This window comes from Amphiura filiformis, chromosome 17 (assembly GCF_039555335.1).
Source record: "Amphiura filiformis chromosome 17, Afil_fr2py, whole genome shotgun sequence".
NCBI classification, from domain to species: Eukaryota; Metazoa; Echinodermata; class Ophiuroidea; order Amphilepidida; family Amphiuridae; genus Amphiura; species Amphiura filiformis.
The window spans coordinates 5,062,159-5,085,712 of NC_092644.1; the positions used below are offsets into that span (position 1 = coordinate 5,062,159).

The 23,554-nt window shown below is 39.1% G+C and overlaps 1 protein-coding gene across 1 annotated transcript; it reads right to left on the reverse strand.

Moving 5' to 3' along the window:
• LOC140136836 (toll-interacting protein-like) lies at nucleotides 1–17,614 on the reverse strand. The gene is made up of 6 exons (XM_072158435.1): nucleotides 17,552–17,614; nucleotides 4,624–4,823; nucleotides 3,537–3,719; nucleotides 2,899–3,051; nucleotides 1,755–1,872; nucleotides 1–1,169 (listed from the first exon to the last, which is right to left on the reverse strand). Exons 3-6 carry the CDS (start codon nucleotides 3,693–3,695, stop codon nucleotides 928–930), a joined length of 672 nt encoding a protein of 223 aa, XP_072014536.1. The 5' UTR covers nucleotides 3,696–3,719; nucleotides 4,624–4,823; nucleotides 17,552–17,614; the 3' UTR covers nucleotides 1–927.
• Nucleotides 17,615–23,554: the final 5,940 nt, after the last annotated feature.

The window sequence follows — 23,554 nt, forward strand, 5'->3', positions numbered from 1 at the left end:
TCCTTCTTTTTCACTTTGGAATGAGGGACAGTTGGCAGGCCTGCATATTATTACAGCACAATTACATTTCCGAGTGTACTTGTTGAAATGCAATTCTTGCATTTTGTGATACAACTGTTCATGTTTCTTAACCCTTTTTCTTAATTTTGTGTTACAACTGTTCATGTTTTTTAACACTTCTTAAGTTTTGTGATACAACTCTGTTCATATTTTTTTTAACACTTCGTCTTAATTTTGTGTTACAACTGCTCATGTTTTTTGACACTTCTGCTAAGTGCACTTTTATGCTAATGAACCCGTATTTGAAACTGTGTACCACACATTACAATTCCATCTCAAATCACTAACAACTGTACAAGTTGGTAATAGAACAGCTTAAAGAATTTGGAACTCCAAAACTACACACTTTTGCACTCAACAAGAATATTTTTCACTAGATTAACTGTCATCTTCAGCATATATAGCGGTGCTGTGACAGCTTCCTACTTATAATCATTAATGTCCCATACAGATGTCACATTCTACAGTAGTTGCTACCAAAACCTTTAATGAGTGCAAAATTGCAGAGTGTCGAATTTTAGTAACTAAGAACTGTTTGAGGTATTGCCCATGCAAAACAAAGCATTGTACATAAAGGCTTTGTAAAGTACTCCTCCTCTCTATAAAATTCCTTAAACAGGTAGCCCTGCAAGAGCAGTTCTTCTGGGGTGAACCAAACCTGCCTGGTTATCAAATTAATCAGTGACGATGTTATCTCTGAATTTGACAGGTGCTAATTGATGTTTGAATGTTATTGCATCAATTAGCACCTATTGAATTCAGAGATAACCTTGTCGCTGATTAATTTGATAATCAGGCAGGTTTGGATCACTCCAGAAGAACTGCTCTGGCGGGGCTTCCTCCTTAAACTACACACAATAACAATTTCTATGTATTCATAGACAGTAAGCTGTTAACGGTAGCATCTTTGTTGCCTCTGTTGGCTTCTAACACAGAGCGGATGACTTCCGAGTCCATATTGGGGAACATTTCTTGGATGGCTTTCAGGTCTTCTTGGGTGATTGTTGCTGGTTGCTGTTGCTGCTGCTGCTGCTGCTGCTGCTGCTGTTGCGGCTGTTGCTGTGGATGCTGCTGCGGATGTTGCTGTTGCTGAGGATGCCTCATGTAAGCTGTAAGGCAGAAATATTGAGTGAAAAATAAAAAAGGTGCAAATTTAAGCAAATGAGCAACCAAATTAGCATATTTTGCGACTAAAACCTAGTGGAATTTGAAGACCGCCAATTGCCACCCTCCAAAAGTCACATCACTATAAGCCTTCCCGGTTCCAAGAAATTAAACAGAATGAAATTTATGTAAATTTAAGTAAATGAGCTACCAAATTAACATATTTTGCGACAAAAACCTCCTGGAATTTGAAGACTGCCCATTGCCATCCCTCCACCAAATCACATCACTACACATATGTATGCATGACCGTAATCATGTATATGATCAGCTACTACAAAGAACTGAACACTCTGGAGATGAGAGTGGAGTGTTGCTAGATCGGCGCATCACTGATGAAGTCTTCCGATTGGAAGATAAAACATCTAAAACGTGAGTAAATGATTGGACTTGTAAAACAAAATTTACCAATAGTATTCTCAACGAGTATTTTGATGTTCGTTTTAATGTTTAGATCCACCCTATCCTCTCCACATGAGATGCCTAACTTAGGATGTGATTATCGGTAAATCTTAAACTATTATACTCACCACCGACTGGTGCCCCCATAGGTGCTACCACGGGAGGATATTGATACCCTGGCATCATAAATGTTTGAACGCCTCCGTACATCTGTGGAGCATACATCATTGGTACAGCTGGAACTTGCTGTGTGTGGAAATGAAAAAAGACAATGAAGTAATTTACTGGAATCCACAGAACAAGATAGGTCAATCAATGTCTTTAAATCAGTTAACATTGTGAATAATGAACCATGTCTAGCATATGGTTAAAATGTCAGAACAGTCACGCAATGGGCCAAATTCTACCTAAACTGTCATTGCACACATCACCAGCAGTGTTATTACAAGTACATTGAGGAAGAGCTGAACTGTAATACACACATTTCAAGAATAAGCTTTCACATGTTACTGTAAAGTAACCTGCCATGTAAAACTTGGAACTGCAGAAAGAATTTCAATCAAATGAACACAGCATGATAAACTTGCATTCACTGGGTGATGCGGAAATGGATCCAACTCACTCTTGATTGGTTGCATTTCCAATCATGTCTTTTGATTGGTTTGATGATTATTTTTTGCCCCATCCACATTTTATCTTTTGAAGTACTGTTGTGTCCATTCAACTGAAATTCTTACTGCAATTCTTAATTTGGAGAGGATATGCTATGAATCACAGTTGCCAAATTCATCCTATGTCAAACCCAAACGACTCCGTTAGAATTTGACCTAGTGCAATCATACTCTTACCATATGAAAGGTCATGATCTGACAGATGCAAAGTTGCATGGTCTGGGAGCACGATGGTAGGTCATATCTGACAGATGCAAAGTTGCATGGTCTGGGAGCACGATGGTAGGTCATATCTGACAGATGCAAAGTTGCATGGTCTGGGAGCACGATGGTTGGTCATATCTGACAGATGCAAAGTCGCATGGTCTGGGAGCACGATGGTTGGTCATATCTGACACATGCAAAGTTGCATGGTCCAGGAGCACGATGGTAGGTCATATCTGACAGATGCAAAGTTGCATGGTCCAGGAGCAAAATAGTGGGTCTTAATCTGACTGATGCAAAGTTGCAAACCCAAATAGCTTAACAGATAAAAGCAATCATAGATTTAGACCCTTGTTGTTGCATTTCAAATCTGAGATAGAGTAATCAGACCACATACCTGATATGATAGAATTAAGTTGATCATTCCTTCTTTGTCTTCACCTTGCTTGCCGGTCAATGGATGCCAATCATCCATGACCTCACCATCAAACACCGCCTGGGTAACCATCACTTGCGTCCAGGCTATCCTGTTGTCGGTAGTGAATGCTTTCTGAAAATGCCAACAGATGAGAGGTTATCATACTTGAACTTAAATAACTCAGAATTTGTAACTCAAGATGCCCTTTGGAGATCTGATACCAAAGTTCTGGTGCTTTTGCACCTGAATTTCTCCAGCTCAGGGCTAAAATTTGGTAGGAATCTGCAAATCATAAAGATTCTTGTAAAAGATGTAAGCAATAAATAATTAGCAAGATTCCTGAAAAATTCCTTTGCAAGAATTAGGCCTGGAAAATATGGAATTCGGGAAGCTCCTTGCAGGGAAATTATTTGATTCATGTACATCGTGGAACATACTCTTTGCGTGGCTGTGCGTAGTAAGCTGTTGTACGCAGATAACTTCGCTAATGGACGCGTAGAGTAGCGTTGTATGCTCATGTATTAGCATGATTAGTCGCGGACTAACAAGCGTAGTTGAATGTTCCACGATGTACACAAATTAAATAATTTTTCTATTTAGTATAATATACATCTTACCTCATCAAAGATTTCTAAGTAGATGGAGTCTACGCCAGGAGGAACGTTGCACTGTATGGTCTTGTTCCACCTTGGGTTCTTGGAGCCGTTCACATCTGTTGGTGTTTCAAACACGGCATGACCTACTCGAATGCGGCAGTATGGATCCATTCGGGTCATCCCGTAATTCTTGGCTAGTTTGGCCTACACAATGGGGAAATAATAAGTACAACCAAACCACTCAAGGGAAGACATATTACACTCCTACATGTAGGCTACAATGTATTTCTTCCATTTCAATTCTCTAATCTGATTTGCTATCATCAAGTGAAACATGGGTCGATCAAAAAATACCTCAATGAACAGAGCACATCCAAATATTGCAAAATGTTTATTTCTATACTTTCATGATCACATGAAAAGATCCTATGTTATATGTTTTGCAGATTGGCTTGCCTGGCTGTCTCCAGTAAGTATTACAGTGGAAACTCATTAACACGAAGTTGTGCGGAATTCAAATTTTGCTTCTTGTTATCAGGAGTTTTGTGTTATCCAGTTCTAATAACATGTGAAATGTATGCTTGGGAATGTAAAACATACTTCTTGTTATCAGGAACTTCATGTTAAGAGGGTTCGTGTTAACGAGTTGCCACTGTATATCTATAATCACATAAAGTTATCCCAGTCCTGCTCACAATTTTCATTATTAATCATAATGTTAAAGGCCATTATGAATCTTAACTTTTCCTACCACATTTCCTAATATAGTAATAACCCCCTGCCCCCAGAATACCCCCTCCACCACCCCGGAATCACCTCCTGGGCAAACCACATGTCATTTACCAGTAATACTTAGGGGTGCTGCAATAATTATGTGTACCCCTGGGGTGGTGAATTCTCAAATTGGTCTGCCAGAAATTACATGCCCCCCTTTGACCTGCCAAAAATAATTGCTTGACACCCCCCCCACACACACTTTTCAACCTGCCAAAATGCTTCCCCCCCCATTTTTGGCATGACAAAAAAAAATTATTATTGCACCACCCCTTACTCATTATTACCCCCTCCCCAGCCCAGCCCCAGAATCCTTGCTGGCCAAACCATTTACCTGTGCTACAGTAATGCTTAGTCTCCCGATGCATGGTGGCAACTGCCCTGGTACTCCCTGTCCCTGCTGTTGTGCATATCCTTGTCCAAATTGCAATGCTCTAGCTGCCTCTTCATCAGCATGGATCTGTTGCTGTTGCTGATTATTATGCTGACCACCATCTACTGATAAGAAATCTGTAGGTAACTCCCTACCATCACCTGAAAATAGTAATAATGATATAAAAATTTAAAAAAAATTAAAATAAAATTGTACTAAACTGCTTGTACTTGTATCATTATCATCTTTATAATGTGAATGGTAGAAATTTCTGCTACCGCCGCAGGGGTGTCTATTCTTCCAGGAAATTAAAATTATTCCCTCACCCTACCGTGCTGTGTCACATCCATCCCCAGATTCTTCCCTAACTGAGATCCTAAAAAATGGATCCAAAAGGGACAATTTTAGGCTAGTTGCTATCTACATGTATTTTCCTTATTTTCTTGTTCCCTCCCTTCCCTGCCTGAATATAGACATGTGTGTTGTCAGACAGACCAAACTTCTTTATACAACTGTTAGGCTAAGTTGTGAGTTGTTCTATTCTGTCTTCCCTAAAAACATCAAATTCTTTCCTAGATGGTACAGTCGGGACACTGAATCATTGCATGATGCATCTAAAATGATCTAAGGACTAATGGTTCAAAGGGAAGACAGGCTGGCAAACACCTTTAGGCTCTTTATTATTTTCAGAGCTGTGATTTATTATTTACAGGGTTGTGTTTTTAGCTTTTTGCTAACTGTTTTCAGCGCTTTCAGCTCATATGTGGTGACTCACATGCCCCTGATTTATAAAGCCTTAGAATTAATATTCTCACATAGCACAGTTCGGAGATTGCCACTGAACTATTGCATCTAGGCCTAGGGAAGGATAATCAAGGATTTTGATCTGAAGCTGAGGTTTAAAAGCCCGGTTTAAAAGGGAAGATAAACTTGGACAATAGAGCTGTTAACTAATTGATGGTTCTGTCTTTCCTTAGAATCCCAAATGCTTCCCCTTAGATAGGCAGATGTCCAAACTAAAAAGAAAATGGATTTTGTATGAAATATGCAAAGCAGAACTCCCTTATTCTTTGTGTGTATTATTACCAATAGTATGACCACGAGTCAATTGCCCAGGCAGGGAAGAATTACTGACCCAACTGTTCCCTGTTTTATGCTAAAGTGCATGGTTTCCCTCAAAATAATTGCTTTTGGGATGGGAATGGGTAAAAGCCAAGGGACCATTTCATGTACATGCTAATGCTATGTACCCATTATAATTCTTCCCTAAATGACACTTGATGAATTCACCTACCCTGTAGAGCAGTCACTGCCAGCCAGTGACCATCAATTTCATTCCGAAAATAGCCACAAACATATAATACATGTTCCAGTTATACATTTTCCCCCAAATTAGTTCAATTTTATTTTTAATCTTCCTTGAATCCTGTTGACTTTCTTCTGTTTTTCCCTCTATTTCTTTTTTCAAATGCAAAAATTCTTCCCCAAAGAGGTAAAATTATTCCCTCCCCTTTGCAGGCTTTGGGGGCGATTAACGGAAGAAGGCTTTGGGGGCGATTAACGGAAGAATAGACGCCCCTGTAACTACATTCGGGTCTGTGAGGGTGCTCGACCAGGCATACTAAATGGCCTTGGTGCCTTTGCAAAGGATTTGTTGATGGCCTTGAAATGGGTGCCCTTCAAAATTCCTAATTCATGTTTAATGTTTTTGCTTTCATGCTGCAGCTTTTGTAAGGTTTAAACATACAAGCACTGAGTCTGGCCTTTTAAATTATAAAAACATATCACAGGTTAGCGATAGTGAAGAGGACATGGGGTGGAAATTATATGCAGTAATACGGATGCACATTCGACATTTTCAATATATATAGGTATAATACAAAAAAAATTGAACTTTTTTTGATTCTCATCAAAGTAATCTCATATTAAAGAGCTAAATGAAAGAAAACTGATGAGGCATAAATGAATGTCATACGATATGTGGTTGCGGAGATATGCTAATTTGAATGGCTCAATTTTTCAGCCAATTTCCTGTACAAACTTTTTGTGCATGCACATATTAAAATGCTTATACTAGCCTATACTGTGCATTGTGAGTACACAATTTTAAGAAACAAGCGCTGTCTTGCTATTTACTGGTACTGAACTGTAAATGTAATCCTAGATTGATTGAATTTGTATTGATGTGAACATAAGGGCCTATCATTTTCTTTGGAAGGGGGGTTCCCAAATATACAGGGGGGGTCATAATGTTTTGGAAAGAAAAATAGGGGGGTCATAAAATTTTTGATGACCAAAATGCAGGGAGTCGCAAGATGACCACAGATAGTGTGTTTATCTTATTCAAAACTAGAGCGATAACCGCACCATAGCTGAACCATGTGGCTTCGGCAGTATATTGTGGTAGGCCTATACCTACAATTGAAGCATTTTGAAAACTTGACCTTTGATCCCTTTATTGCCCCTTAATGACCTTAAATGAATTTTAAAATATTTGCAATGTTTAGCATGTCATAAGGATCATTGCATATAAATTTCAGCTCAATTGGAGCATTTTGAAAAACTTGACCTTTATCCCCTTTATGACCCCTTAATGACCTTGAACGAATTTTAAAATATTGTAACGGGACCGAACTTGCCCCTAATACTTTTGTAACGACTGGTGGAGAAGACTAGCCTTATAAACATACAAGTGGTAGCGTAGTATCAAAGACTAGAATTCTCCCCAAGATATGTGGAATCAGTGATGCATGAAAGGAGAAGTAACAGGTAAAAATGAGACTTGACAATTCTGTTTTATATTTGCTTCTTTTGTTATATCTTGTATTGTTATTTTGCTTTCATATTTGTCTTATCACATCACAATTCATAAATACAAGTAAACACTGGTAAATACCATGAATACACAATCTCTGTTGTTGATCATGACGATATTTCCTTATTTATCTCTTTTAAATCCAAATAAATTACCAATAAATGCTGCCGAAAAGTATATACTATCTGCTTGAATAATCAAGAAGCATAAAAATACAATTTAATCAACAGAATCTCCCATCACATGACATAGTCATAGGCTAGGCCAAGGCCTAGTAGGCCGACTACGGAGTATAGTAGGCCTATCCATGTTTGTACACCTATACGAACTTGCCATGCAACAATGAATGCACACAAAATACAGTGCATAACTTTCCATTGGACTTGTGCATGTGTGCGGCAAGTCACTTGCACAATAGGCATAGGCGCTAGGCCAAAACACCGGAGTGCATAACCACCTGGGTGTTGCCACTATTGTGGTAGCCAAGCTGCCCCTAGCTCAATCTGAGCTCCAGAGTAGGGCGTTTTTGCTTTGGTTGGCGGTGCTTACCTTCAAACTGAGTGAAGGTTTGGGTGGACTATTGTCCACCAAGCAATCTGATTAATTTGCGCTGCACGTACGCCTTTATATACTCTCCTGAACGCTGCTCATGGAACCTTTTAGCGGCTGCGCTCAAAGCGTAAGTCTACATTATGGATATCTCGCAGTCACTCCGCGTCAGGCGCTCAATTTCGAACAGATTTTGAACATGACGAAATTTAATAACTAGAACTGCTAGTGTTTTTAAATCAGGAATCAAACTGATGACCCCTTTTGACCATGTAAAACATAAAAATACTCAAAAATATCTTAAAATTCTACATCCTTAAACAATTACATCTTAAATAATCCAAAGTTTGATCAACAAAAGTCGTTTTTAAGGAAATTTACAATTTTTAGGAAAAACTTGTTTACGTGCCAGACGATTGATGGCCGGGAAGTTTCAAAATGGAAAATCTAAAATTCTGTAAACAACCGGGTAAACAACACAAGAAAAGCCTGAATTTTGCCCTGCATATTTACTCATAGACGGTATGTAATACCTTATTTTGTTCCTGACAAAATTATTTACACAATATTATAAGATCTCTGTACAATATAAGCTAATAATAGCGGAAATAGTGAAAGTTGAGGCCAATTTCGCACGCACGTCGTGATAAATTTTCTCTGCGATTTTCAACCCACGGCAAAAACTGACGATCGGCAGGTAAACAAATTCAAATATTTACAAAAATATACCTTGTGCAGAGCCATGCAATCATTTTTAAATGTATAATAACTATCAAAACTACCACGAACACGTGAGCATCGTGATTTTTCTCTAAATATGAATTTGACAAGAGCTAAATTCGCCATTGACAACACACGGAGGAGCTGGGAGGTAAGCTTAAAACAGGCCAAAAATCTGAAATCGATTTTGGCTCTCCGCTTCACTACCCCTCTTCGAGACTATTTCGTCATCCGAAATGTAACATGTATAATTATTTAACTTAATTACAATCAAAAATCAGAGCATTTCATTGACAAAACTTTAACAGGCTGACAATAACATTGTCGTGACCTCGTGACCTCAAAAAGTTTTCCAAAATTTGATTGGCTATTCGGCAGATTTACAACTATACATTATAAAAGCAACTCTATTTCACATGCAAATTATATTATTATGTTTACAAGTTTTACACAAATCTTTCACAGTATCTCTAGCATTTTAATCATTCAAATATCTGGTTTTTATGCATACTCTTTTTCACCGATAAAATATTAATTTACAAGAACCATTTATTCACCTTGGTGCACATTTCCATCAATTTCATTTTCAAATGAACAATACCAGTTTAACTTTGACTTTAAATTTCGAGCTGAAATGACAGAAGTCTGTCTCTGCATCAAGTTACATAAAACAATCATCAGTTCGACATTAATTTTAAATTTTTGCCATCAATTAATGATCAATATGAGTTCAGATTTATAAAAGTTCTATATTCCTCAGCGTCCTTTCTTCTGATGGACCTTGTCTTCAGTTCGATATCTTCAACATCTGAGAATCTACATTATCATACCTCTTTCGCAACTCTCATGAGAACTGCCAGATTGGTTCACCGTCGATCATGAGAGGAAATGTTGACTCATGCCGCCTTTACATCAATTATGCAAGGTGTAAAGAAACCATACATCATCCAATAAAACATTTGACCTGGTAAAGAATAACCATTGGCTGGTCAAATATCACTTTTGCCATTCATTCTTGCATCTGAGTTCTATTAAGTCCATGTAGACTTTCTCAGTTGGCAATCCACCCAAGAGCGAAACTTGATTTTCTGTTACCAATGCGCCTACATAGCCTGACATTGCTCTGAAAACATCATGACTGCAATCAGTGAGTCACCGTCGCACCAACCAGAGTTCCAAAATCATAAGATCTGCATAACCGGCCCGTGATGATGCCTCAACAGTATCAGTAAGAAAACAGATGATGAGATCTAGTTGATTTTCATTTGTTAATCTTCTTAAGAGCACATGCCGTACGGCAAAACTTCTTGCTATCATCAGTAGATAGCACGTACAGATCTAATGGCTATTCAATTAAGCAACCATTATTTTGTAGGCTTGAAGTCGATGTATGCTATTTATTTACTGTAGCCATCTTCATCTTCATTTTGTTTTTCTTCATCTGTCTTCGTAATCTTCAAAATCTGACATTCAATTCAGAATTAAGGCATGAATTCTCATGTAAAACAACATGAGTGCCCGATAGTCAACACTTTCCATATTTTTCACGGTATATCTCCATGCATCCATATATCATTCCAAATGATTGTAAGAATAGTTGTGTCGAAATAAAGTGATGTGTCTTTCACTTTATCTAAATTAAGAAATCCAGAATTGCTCTTTTAAAGAACAAGAATTTCCCAGAGACAAAACTTGATCAAAAGATTGTCATGTCAATACCGCTGCAGTCAGTAAAGTCATATCAAACTTCTAATCACGCTTTTGGCTGAAATAAAATTTCATTCATGAAGTTCTTTTTAATGGAGGCTGTTCCTCCCAAAGTTGAGTTATTATAATTACATAATAACAATAATGAAAACAATTTTTATATACAGGGTCTACATGTAGAGTAGACAATCCGCTATGAAACACGTCTATATGATGATGATGTCGGCAAGGCCTATCCCTGACTTCAACTTCATAAAACAGTAATTTCATATTTTAGCGGCAAGGAGCTGTGAGCAGGCAGTGCAAGACGTCGGTGTGACCTTTTCCGGACGTCATACACCACAAGGATTAGTGACTATACGGCGAGGGCTTTTCCGCATATCATTATCCCATAAACACGATAGCTTTCGTCTCCTTGAATCTTCCTCGTAAAGCTATTTACAAATTATATACAATCAGACATTATCACTGCCTGTGTGCATGATAACTGGTCACTCTTCCAGACTCATTCTGATGATGGCAAGTCTCCTGGTGCCAATGAGTTGATGCATAGGCCTGATCGTGTGCCTATACCATCATGACTGTCATCAAGTAGCATAGCTGACCTCTTCCAAAGACTCATCTGAGATGACAACTTTCTCAGAGTGTCGGCGTATTGGCCAGATGAATTCCATTCACCTATACGCCTATACGGTCAACTAACACCGTCTGATCACTCGGGATACCTGCTAGTTGGCAGTCTTCCCCATTTATCAAGGGAGTGTCCTGACCACCAGTTAACTGTCTCCTTACAGCTAATCGCCTCCTGGCTCGCTTCTAGATGATGGAGACTTTCGTGTCTTTCTCCCGCTTCTTCTGAAACTGCTTGAGCATGCCATCTGGCAGGGTAGATCATCACAGTCTTTCCCAATTAAGGGAGCATGCGGCCTGGCTAACTTTTTCTGGATCTTTAAGAAAGCTAACCTTCTCCTGGCTCGCATTTGTGATGAGGGAGACTTCCGGTTCTTTCTCGATGATCTCCCAGTCTTCTGTGAATCGACTCTCGTAAGTTCATCATCCTTCTCATCTTCAAATTGCCCTTTAGCAATTCCATCTGCATTAGCATCATTTTGATGCTTCCTGTACTTTTCAGCTTTGTAAAAGCTTCAGTTTCCACTGCAAACTTAATTGCATCATCAAAAGTAACAGGTTTTGCACGCAGGATGTTTAACCGTAACTCGCTTTCTCTGATAGCACTTATGAAGTATTTCTTTGCTATCTCCTGTGAGAAAGGACTCGGTATCGCTGGCAAAGCTAGCTTGACTAGCCTTCGGATGTTATGAGCTAGGTCAGGCAATGACTCTTTTGGGTGCCTTACTCTGTTATTGAGTTTCACCCAGAATAGCTCTTCCTGATTTTCGGTTCCAAACCTCAGGTTCAAACAGGCCACAAGTGAGTGGTAATCATGCCGTTCAGTCGGATCCAAATATCCCAGTACACTCTGAGCAACACCTCTTAGACTAGTTGCTAAACAAATGGCTTTGGTATAATCATTCCATTTATTCCATTCAGCAACAAGTTCGAATTGTATCAAATAGTCTGACCAGGAAGTGGTCCCATCGTAAGTTTGAGGCTTTATTTTTACTCCAGGCTGAGTGTCATTGCTAGAAAGTTTAGGCCTACTTCTCACTGACTCATCACTTTCATGAACATTAAATTCATCACCAGCTAATATTTCTGAGCTGGTATCGGTTGGAGAAGTATCAACACTATCTTCAGTCGCTGCCATAATAAATCGTGAGCCAAAATTTGTTAAAATTTTGATTTATCCCACCGCTGCCACCAGTTGTAACGGGACCGAACTTGCCCCTAATACTTTTGTAAACGACTGGTGGAGAAGACTAGCCTTATAAACATACAAGTGGTAGCGTAGTATCAAAGACTAGAATTCTCCCCAAGATATGTGGAATCAGTGATGCATGAAAGGAGAAGTAACAGGTAAAAATGAGACTTGACAATTCTGTTTTATATTTGCTTCTTTTGTTATATCTTGTATTGTTATTTTGCTTTCATATTTGTCTTATCACATCACAATTCATAAATACAAGTAAACACTGGTAAATACCATGAATACACAATCTCTGTTGTTGATCATGACGATATTTCCTTATTTATCTCTTTTAAATCCAAATAAATTACCAATAAATGCTGCCGAAAAGTATATACTATCTGCTTGAATAATCAAGAAGCATAAAAATACAATTTAATCAACAGAATCTCCCATCACATGACATAGTCATAGGCTAGGCCAAGGCCTAGTAGGCCGACTACGGAGTATAGTAGGCCTATCCATGTTTGTACACCTATACGAACTTGCCATGCAACAATGAATGCACACAAAATACAGTGCATAACTTTCCATTGGACTTGTGCATGTGTGCGGCAAGTCACTTGCACAATAGGCATAGGCGCTAGGCCAAAACACCGGAGTGCATAACCACCTGGGTGTTGCCACTATTGTGGTAGCTAAGCTGCCCCTAGCTCAATCTGAGCTCCAGAGTAGGGCGTTTTTGCTTTGGTTGGCGGTGCTTACCTTCAAACTGAGTGAAGGTTTGGGTGGACTATTGTCCACCAAGCAATCTGATTAATTTGCGTGCTGCAGCACGGCCTTTATATACTCTCCTGAACGCGCTCATGGAACCTTTTGGCGGCTGCGTTCAAAGCGTAAGTCTACACTATGGATATCTAGTCACTCCGCCAGGCGCTCAATTTCGAACAGATTTTGAACATGACGAAATTTAATAACTAGAACTGCTAGTGTTTTTAAATCAGGAATCAAACTGATGACCCCCTTTTTGACCATGTAAAACATAAAAATACTCAAAAATATCTTAAAATTCTACATCCTTAAACAATTACATCTTAAATAATCCAAAGTTTGATCAACAAAAGTCGCTTTTAAGAAAATTTACAATTTTTAGGAAAAACTTGTTTACGTGCAGACGATTGATGGCCGGAAGTTTCAAAATGGAAAATCTAAAATTCTGTAAACAACCGGGTAAACAACACAAGAAAAGCCTGAATTTTGCCCTGCATATTTACTCATAGACGGTATGTAATACCTTATTTTGTTCCTGACAAAATTATTTACACAATATTATAAGATCTCTGTACAATATAAGCTAATAATAGCGGAAATAGTGAAAGTTGAGGCCAATTTCGCACGCACGTCGTGACAAATTTTCTCTGCCGTATTTTCAACCCACGGCAAAAACTGACGATCGGCAGGTAAACAAATTCAAATATTTACAAAAATATACCTTGTGCAGAGCCATGCAATCATTTTTAAATGTATAATAACTATCAAAAACTACCACGAACACGTGAGCATCGTGACTTTTCTCTAAATATGAATTTGACAAGAGCTAAATTCGGCCATTGACAACACACGGGAGGAGCTGGGAGGTAAGCTTAAAAACAGGCCAAAAATCTGAAATCGCATTTTGGCTCTCCGTTTCAATATTTGCAACATGTTTAGAATGTCATAAGGATCATTATGCTTAAATTTCAGCTCAATTGGAGCATTTTGAACAACTTGACCTTTGACCCTTTAGGACCCCTTAATGACCTTAAATGAATTTTAAAATGTTTTAAACATGTTTAGAATGTCATAAGGATCATTGCATTTAAATTTAAGCTCAATCGGAGCATTTTTTGTTAAAATGACCTTTTTGACCCCTGTGACGACCCCTGGATGACCTCTGACGCTTGGAACTATATTTATTATATTCTTTATGTTTTTCTCTTTCATATGACACCACTCATGGGGTCATACCTTCATGGCATTTAGAGATATGTCCATTTCAGACCAAATGGTTAGTTAGGGACCTAGTAACTTAGTAACCTAGTAACATACACAGTTATAGGCTGATACCATTTCATGGTTCAGCAAAAACTGAATACAATTTTAGCCTCTTCAGGAGTACGTGTAAGGTGTATCAGTGGGTGGTGCCGAAATAGGGGGTCGCAATTTTATTGATGCCGACTTTTTGTAAATTTGGGAGCCCCGCAGAAAATGATAGCCCCCTAATATACAAATGAACATGTATGAGTAACATTTTGTTTTATTTCTGTTTTCTGATGCAGATTCCAGGTTTGACAGAGGATGGAAACCAGGGACTGTCTTTTGGAATTTGCAGGAGAGCATTAAATAGCTCTTCTAGAGCCTTCAAGAGCTGTTTAGAACATTTACAATAAAATGTAATGAGAGAATGGTCAACTAAGGAAATCTAAAAATCACTCTCCTATATCCGATTTAAGGAGAGCAATTAGGCCCTAGAGAGCGATTGCTCTTGCTCTCCTCAAAAGGCAGTCCCTGGGAAACCACAGTGAGGGCCAACACCAAATGCAAAAATAAAGAAAAACTTATTCAAAAAGATGAAATTTGTGTTGAAGTGTCTTATTTTTTATTTTTTTTTCATTGAAAAACTCACGGTTTTGATACTACCCACCCGAGTACACCTTTTCACTGATACAAGGGGGGGGGGGGTAATTTGTTTGAGAGGGCACCCTTTAAAATGTTTAATTATTATAAGCAGTAGCTGATGCATTCACCCCCTCCCCAGGAAAATGTTTTTGAGCAGGCACCCTTTGGCGCACTGGCTGGCGCAAGCTCCCTATTCCGAAGATCATTGCGGAAACTCGAGGGCCAGTTCACTTGATCATCAGAATGGGGTCACTCCTGCTGAAGTATGAACCCCACCCCTTCTCCCACCTTAAGTTTTGTCTTTGAGCAGGCACCCTTTGGAGCACTGGCTGGCGATGCTCCCTATTCCGAAGATCATTGTGGAAACTCGAGGGCCAGTTCACTTGATCATCAGAATGGGGTCACTCCTGCTCAAGTATGAACCCCCACCGCCTTCCCCAGCTTAAGTTTTGTCTTTGAACAGGCACCCTTTGGAGCACTGGCTGGCGATGCTCCTATTCCAAGATCATTATGGAAACTCGAGGGCCAGTTCACTTGATCATCAGAATGGGGTCACTCCTGCTCAAGTATGAACCCCGCCTTTCCCCCAAGTTACCCCCCCCATGACGAAGCGCCATAGGAGTACGCCCCCATCAATTTGAACATTTAGAAAATCAAATAGGAAAATGGCCAAAACGGCATGTGTCCGTCCCCCCCGCCATCATACCCGATGTGCCCACAGTCATTCATGCATCTATAATAGCAAAAATCTGCAAGCGCTATGCATGATGGGATAGGAATAGGAAAGGTCCAAATTTGCTTCTTCCCCCGACTCAAAGTCGGCACAGAATGAGAAGCTATCCCAGCATCCACAGCATGAGCCCATTCAATTAGTATACGCAAACCATGCCGGGAATTCGTACTACACAAAGTCCCCAGTTCACTCACTTTTTGCGCAAGGCATCCATCCAATCTCATCAAACCAAACATTTTTATGTACAAAAAACTACCTTTATTCACCGCGTGCTCAATTTAACTTACCGCTCAACTCCGTTATTTAGATATTTGGAGAGTAATTTCCGAAAAAATTAGATCGAAATCGTCACTTTCAAACCCACTAGAAAGTCGCCAAAATTTGCCGCGACCACGCATGTAATCATCTGACCTCTTCCGGTTCTGATCAAGTTCAACCTTTTGACTTGACCTTGTAAGCTTTGGAACGGCTTTTAACTCGATCTAATTCCCCCGCAGGGGTGGAATTTCGTAAAGTGCCACAGGAGTCCAAGTGGATTCTCGCAAGAGAGTTTTGCGAGAGTCCATGGATTCCCGTAAATGGATTCTCGTTGTACAATCTTGCGGGAGTCCAAAAGGTATTATAATTATGTAGGCCTACGTAAAATGCATTCAAACAAACAAACTAACAAATAAACTAACAAAGTTAAGTTTTTAATATATGTGTCATCATACTCTCACTTCCATAATGTCATTGCATCTTTGGCGACTCGACTCTCGGACTCCCGCCGAAATCCAACCCCTGCCCCCAAATTTTTTTTCAAAAACATCACCGTAAAATTTACTACCGGTAATGAATTTTCAAAATGGCGGCGGGTGCGCGATTTCCCTAGGCTATGCTGAGAGAGGCTGAATATTGCGCATGCTCAGGTAAGGAATGCTCACATACCTACAATATATCATAATTATGGTAGTACTTGAGAATAACTGTATGTATAGAAAAATTATCAAATTTGTGTACATCGTGGAACAAACTGAAACTGATGATACTCTTTGCGTGGCTGTGCGTAGTAGTACAATGTAGTAAGCAGTTGCAGTTGTACGCAGATAGCCTCGCTAATATGGACGCGTAGAGTAGCGTTGTAGAGGGCGAGATGGCCGAGTGGTTAAGGCGTTGCGCTGCCGGCCGGGAGATACGATCGACGAGGGTTCGAGCCTTGGGCTTGCCTTAGGTGAAAATTCTCTTCCCTCCCAAAAGTTCTATATGGTCAGAAATCCTTCAATTCAGTTCAGTTATTAATTTCAGAATTTAATTGAAGAATTTCTTCTCGCCCCATACACTGCTTATCACGTGCAGATATAGGTAGTGTATGTGCTTCGTCCGTGATTCGAAGTCACGTAAAGCCGCTTGGTCCCGTGTACAGGAAGAGTCAAACCCTGTGCACGTTAAGTGTCAGAGCTATTCGAAAAGAGAAGGGGACCATCCCGGTTCTGATATCTGCAATCAATCCTAGGTTCCAGGATCGTGCATAGGTAAAAAACTATGCACGCTAAGCCCGTATGACAATACTCAATTTGAGGTATGCACGATATAAGGAAGAAGGAAGAAGAAGAACTGTACGCGCGTGTAGTTAGCATGATTAGTCACAGAGTAACAAGCGTAGTTGAATGTTCCACGATGTACACGAATTTAATATTTTTTCTATAGCAGTGCAGTGGTAGTGTTTTTTGTATGGAGATCTAGGATTCTAGATTCTAGTGAAATTGTTCACTTCCGGATCCAAATCACCCGACTAAAACTTGAAAATTCAACCATGTGGAAAACCTAACCTAATCCAACAAGTGGCCTTAGAACTAGTTTACAATTAGGTGACACATATCACATCCTAAAATACGTAAATTATTGGATAATTTAGCTTTACCTGCGCTCTTCTGGAAGCTGGTTGCGACGCCATTCTGCTGATATCTGTTTTTGTGACCTGACCTTTGGCTCCAATTTTCAGGACAAGCCTGTTTCTATTTTAAAGTGTGAAGGGTTTGATTTCTTCAAGTAGTATCATATTATTCGAATTGAATTTGTATCCTTTAGTTAAGTTTAAGTATTGATTTAATTTACCCTATGTATAATATTTTAATGATTAGTTAGGATGTAATCCTCTAAATTGATAAATTAATGTATGCATTAAGATAAAATGATGAATAAAACAAAAACACAAATAAATTGTTGAGGGCTGACATTCCTTTGATATGTTGGAAAGGCTGACGTCGGAAGTATTATAGCAAGCCAGCGAGGCCAAAATGCTCAAAGGTTGTGCAATAAAGGGACCGTAAATTGAACACTTTGTTAGAGGGGAGGGGGGGCTGAAAAGATGACTACAAATTTTCCTTGGAAAATTGAGTTTACAAAGCAAAGTTTTTTTGGCACAGATGCCGGGAGGCAAAGGTTTTATGGCATAAAGGTACCGTAGCTAAAGGTTAAAGGGAGGCCAAATTAGTCTTTTAGGCCTAAAATGAACTTTTGATGCGGATTTTTGGTCTCCAAAAATGATTGTTTTATGGTGAAAACTTGCATAAAACTTTGCAATAATTATTGTGTGTACTCTTTCTCTATCTCGCATGCGCACCAAGACTCCAATGGGCCAAGACTAAATCCGTCAGGGGCCCTGGGGGAGGGTAAAATTTGAGGGGGGGGGGGGAAGAAATTTTTGGCGAGCCGAAAGGGGGGGGCAAGCAATTTTTGGCAAGCCGAGAGGGGGGAAGCAATTTTTGGCACACATTCATGCGGCGCCTTTTAAATAAAATGCTCTAAAAAGGCTTAGGAAAACAGTACGGAAACGCTTTAAATAGGCCTATGCACACTGCGTTCGCAACAGGTACCGTATCTAGACCATTTAGGGTTTGAAAATTGGGATCCCCAAAATTTGGCATGCACAAGGGGGGGGCAAAGAATTTTAGGCGGGCCGAGAGGGGGGGCAAGCGATTTTTGGCGGACCGAGAGGCTAGGGGGGTGCAAGCGATTTTTGGTGTGCCATTCGGAAATTTTACCCCCCCGGGGCTCATAATTATTGTACAATGTACAGCCCCTCAGTCTTTTAAAAGCCCACTCAGTCATTTGCTCATCCGGACTCATAGTGCACTTACGTCCACGGCGAATTCACCGTGACCTTTCCAGCCATAAACCCGCTTATTGAAGATTAAACCGATATATGCAGTACTAAACCATTATATAGTAATCTATTGTCCAATGCAAATTTATTACCACCTGATAATATTGATCCAATGAGATACCGAATTGTCCGCTACGGACGACGGTAATCCAATCGATAATGACTCTATTGACATGTACGAACGCAGCCCCACTGACCGAGTTTTGGGATATTTTCACTGGTTTGCAGCTGTTTGCTGTCATTTACTCATCAAGGCGGAGTACCGTTATTATAAGGACTATGCCAATTATTTAAAGATTGACAGAGAATCAGAGGATGATTTAAGCACTACCCAGAAAGTCTTGCGGTTAGCATAGCTGTGTGAGTGAACATGACACCACTGTCCGCCCACTGCATACACACGTGCATGGTTAAATTTGAATTTGGACAGATATATTTACAATAAAAACACCTTCAAAAAGTTGGTCGATTTCACATTTTATGTTATCTACTGAAGGTGTGAATTATCCTTCATGCATACATCACTTTAGATCTGAAATCGACCAGGTAATAATAACACACACACAATTCTAAAACAACATCTTTTGCACAGAATTCAATGGGATTTGAAAAGTAAAGTGGCAGTTGAATCTCTAGTGATAACACTTTTACGGTGCATGATGGGGCTTCCTTAAATCATCCTCTGGTAGAGAATAAGCCATAATTGATTGACAGAAAGTACTAAATTTGTACCTATGACGGTTTTATGACGCCAATCTTCAAAATACTGTGACGGAGCGAAGGGCTGGGGTCACTGAAAGATACAAAACGACACGAGGGGAAGCCTAAATGACCAGATACCAAGTTTGAAGTATCACCTTAATATCAAAGAAATGGATGAGAAATCTCTACTACTGACATTACGTGCACGAGCAATTATTTGGACAGCAAAAATGAATAGAAATTAACATGCTCATTATTTATAATGTAGTCGATCCACCGAGCATGAATAACTAATACCAATAGGCCTGTAATCCAAGAAATTTCCTTACTTAACACTAGCTTATGATTTTTATCTTATTGAATGTAATGTTAAGCTTTCTGTTTGATTGTAAGAAAAGTGGTGTTTATTAATAAAGAAATATGACAAGAGAGACATGATTTTTGTGTCTTTACATTTACCATGAGTATGAGGAGGTTCTTTTCTCAATTTCAGCATACAATTTACTACCAGAGAATATACATGTAATTTGACAAGGTTCTCTAGTTATGGAACCACTTTGATATTTCCTATCACTATTTGAAGATCATCTGAAATTAGTTACAAAGACCAGACGAAGCTGTACACATATTAAAGGGCATCCAGAAAATTCAATAGGCTTTTTATGCCTCGGCCAACGCCAAAAACCAGACATTAATAAAATCAAGGGACTTGAAAGTGACAGATCATAGACTGTAACCGTCTATGCACAAATGTCCAAACACACAATTAGGTAGCGTGTACTGTGTTGTACACCTACAGACTTTTAGGGACCATCTCAGCAATCATGCTTCTATAGCCTAGCATTACCTAGGCTAGCTTAAGCTTACATAGTCTTCGTCTTGTCTTTAATAACACCTTAATTACTGAGGTTCAGGACTAAGGGAAATTCCTATCATGTATATAAAAACAATGTTAATACTCATGGGGGAGCGACAACTGACAATATAGAGGGAAGGTGCGTGGGTTGACATGTCTACTCAGCTTGAGAATTTGAAGGACCTCACGCCATGTAGCGTATTCAGCCCAAAACCTTTTCCAAGTAGCGCTATAGTGTCACTTCTATGCCGACTAGCATTTCCGTGCGATAAACGCCCAAAGGTTTTTAATAAAAGAATCCTAAGAAAAGTATCACTAAACAGTTTTAACAAGGCCTAAATTAGAGATGTAATTTTGGATGTAGACATGTTCCCGACTCCACCTTTCCCCATCTGCCTGGTGCTAGCAGTCTGTTCTCGCGCACTCCCAATGCAATTCAGCAACGAAATTAGTAAAATAGTAAAAGAAATCACCCTCCCTCCCGTCCGGTCTTTTGGGCCGACCCATTCGCCACCACCAATTGATCACATACCTGCAATTATTTACTAATCCCTGAAAATCAGACCTGTACTTTTTATAAACACCAAAAGTCCGAAAGTGAGAAACACAACTGGTCTCGATCAAGTCTTCAGGACGAGTGTCCAAATGCGCCCAGCTTAAGCGTCCAGTTACGCCCAGTTTTTTTTTTGGACGGGCCCTGATTGGTCAGAAGTTACATGTGACCTTGACCGTGACCAATCGGGGTCAATGATATAATAATAAACCACTCCTCCCGACCTCTGATTATCCTTGCTGAATTGCATCAATAGAGGGCCTATTCTAGCTCCTCTCACTCCCAGATAGGTAAAGACACAGATTAATAAAAGATAAATAGCCACCTCGTTACACTACCCCCAACGAACAAAAACATTTCGTCCCCGAAATGGGAACTAGGGGTACTGTAAACTGGGACTGTAAAACACTATAAACTACTTCCAACACATTCTCCACACATAGGATCTATAAAAGAAAAATCCCTTTTTATGCGGACACTCTGTACATAAATTGAATGATAGCATGTATTTTCACTAAAGGAAACCTGGCATTGCCATACCCATACCATAAACACGTATGCTCCAATTTTAAGCTTACTAAACAAACCCAATTTGGTCAGCTCACATACCTTGCTTTAACCACCAAATTTAACCACTGGCACATTGCCTCAGACTTCCCTCCAGAACAATACATGCTACCTATTCATCTTAACTCCACATAAAATTATATTTCAACACATTTTACCTTAAATTTGATTAGTCCAAAATTGGAAAATTTCCACGAACATGTTTTGTTGTTTTGACATGTCGAAAACTTTTTTGTTTACATCCGAAAAGTTCGAAGGTCACCGGGGAATCCCCAAAATTTTGTTTTACGCAAAATTTCCATAAAACATTTACCAAACTGCATCTATGGCAAACAGACGACCTTTCCTAGCCATCATAAACACATAGCAAAGATGAACCTGTTTGAATTAATAAAAACAATCATCTATTAATTGGAAAAAAATGTAAACTTTAAAACTTTCAGTAAATCTAACGAGCCAAAATACAACCTAGAAACACTCCTGAACAAAATTGATAAAATTCTATAAAATGTAAACTTTCGAAAGGTGTGTGGAGAAAGGGAAAAGCCTTCTTCTAATAAACCTCTAATTTAGCTGGAAAGATTGATTAAAATGAATCGAAACTGGCATGTGTGTAAACTTCAGACACTGAATGACCTGTAAAGGATTCCAGAAAATTTGATTCTGTCAGTAAAACTGACATTTTTACTCGTCAAAAACGGTGCAGATAACTTTCCTCTCTGCACTCATGTACTGTGTACACGTGCACATGTACATCAACGCTGCTAAAACTTTAACTGTCAATCATTTGTACAGAACATGAACATCGCAGGGATCGCCTCGACAAATGTAAACACTGGTAAGTTGACATCATGAACTTGAATTTGCAAACATGTCAAATTTTCGCAAAATTGAAATAATTAATTTGATTTTGAGCATGCCATCACTCAGTGAGAGTGTAAAATTTATTCAATTAAATGGTTTGAAACATGATTTTTGGTAATTAAGGTTTGTAAATTATCACTCGATTAATTTTTACCAGTACCATTTAGAAATGAGTTTCACAGTGAAATTTACATTGTACAAGAAGAAGCCAACTAGCTCCTATAGTAAAATTTACAAGAAGCCAACTAGCTCCTATTTTAAAATGGTTTTCTTCCTTTTCTGTCTTCCAGAAAATGACGTCCAGCGGCCGACCAATGATGTTTTGATATACCTCGTTGGTCGTTGCTCTGAAGTCTCGCGATTTTTCAGTCTTCAGGTTGTACACTGCAATTTCTGCTTCAACTCCATCAAGATGTTCACCAATAACCAACGCTCATAATTTTGATCAGACTTGAAAGACTGACTTATCTAGTCGCCTTGTCTGATACGGAATTGTGGAATTACTGTTCATGTGACTATCCGTCTAAAATTTCCAAAGATAAATCTGGAACAATTTAGATATGCGAGATTTAATGTCACACAATGTAGCCGAGCAGTTGTTAACTGCTAAAAGTTATCTTCACTGTTTACAGCATCTTGACTCTGCCCGAAAAAATTGGGAAAGTTCTGGTTGTTGATCAGTAGTCGACTTAAAATTCACCACGAGAAGGTTCTTTGCGATTTCCAGTGTCACTGTATGAATTTATCTGTATCCAGAGCGTAATTTTGGTACCGACCAGAAGTTAAAAGTAGCACTCTATTTGAGTGCCAAGTAGACTCCTATTTTGTAATGAACTGTACATGTAAGTTGTAGGCCAAGTAGCCCACATGTATTATAGTCTGTGTTAAGACTTTGAATTTTGAAATTATTTCTTCCCCATCTAAATTACAATAATATTCCTAAAAACAAAAGTGAACAATTTCCACTTTGTTGCCTTCTACTGCACTGGACCATCAAATACCACTCTATTGTTAAGCTTACAAATCGGTGAGTAGCACAGTTTTATCAGAGCCCTAGCAAAATTGTACCGATCTCCTGATTTGGGATTGGAATAGATTTTATCTCATTAAAATTAAGAAGTATTCACCAACACAATACCTAGAGCGCTCTTTGAAACACGCTCTCAGACACAAACATATGAAACACTGTCCACCACACCACATACAAGGGTGTAAC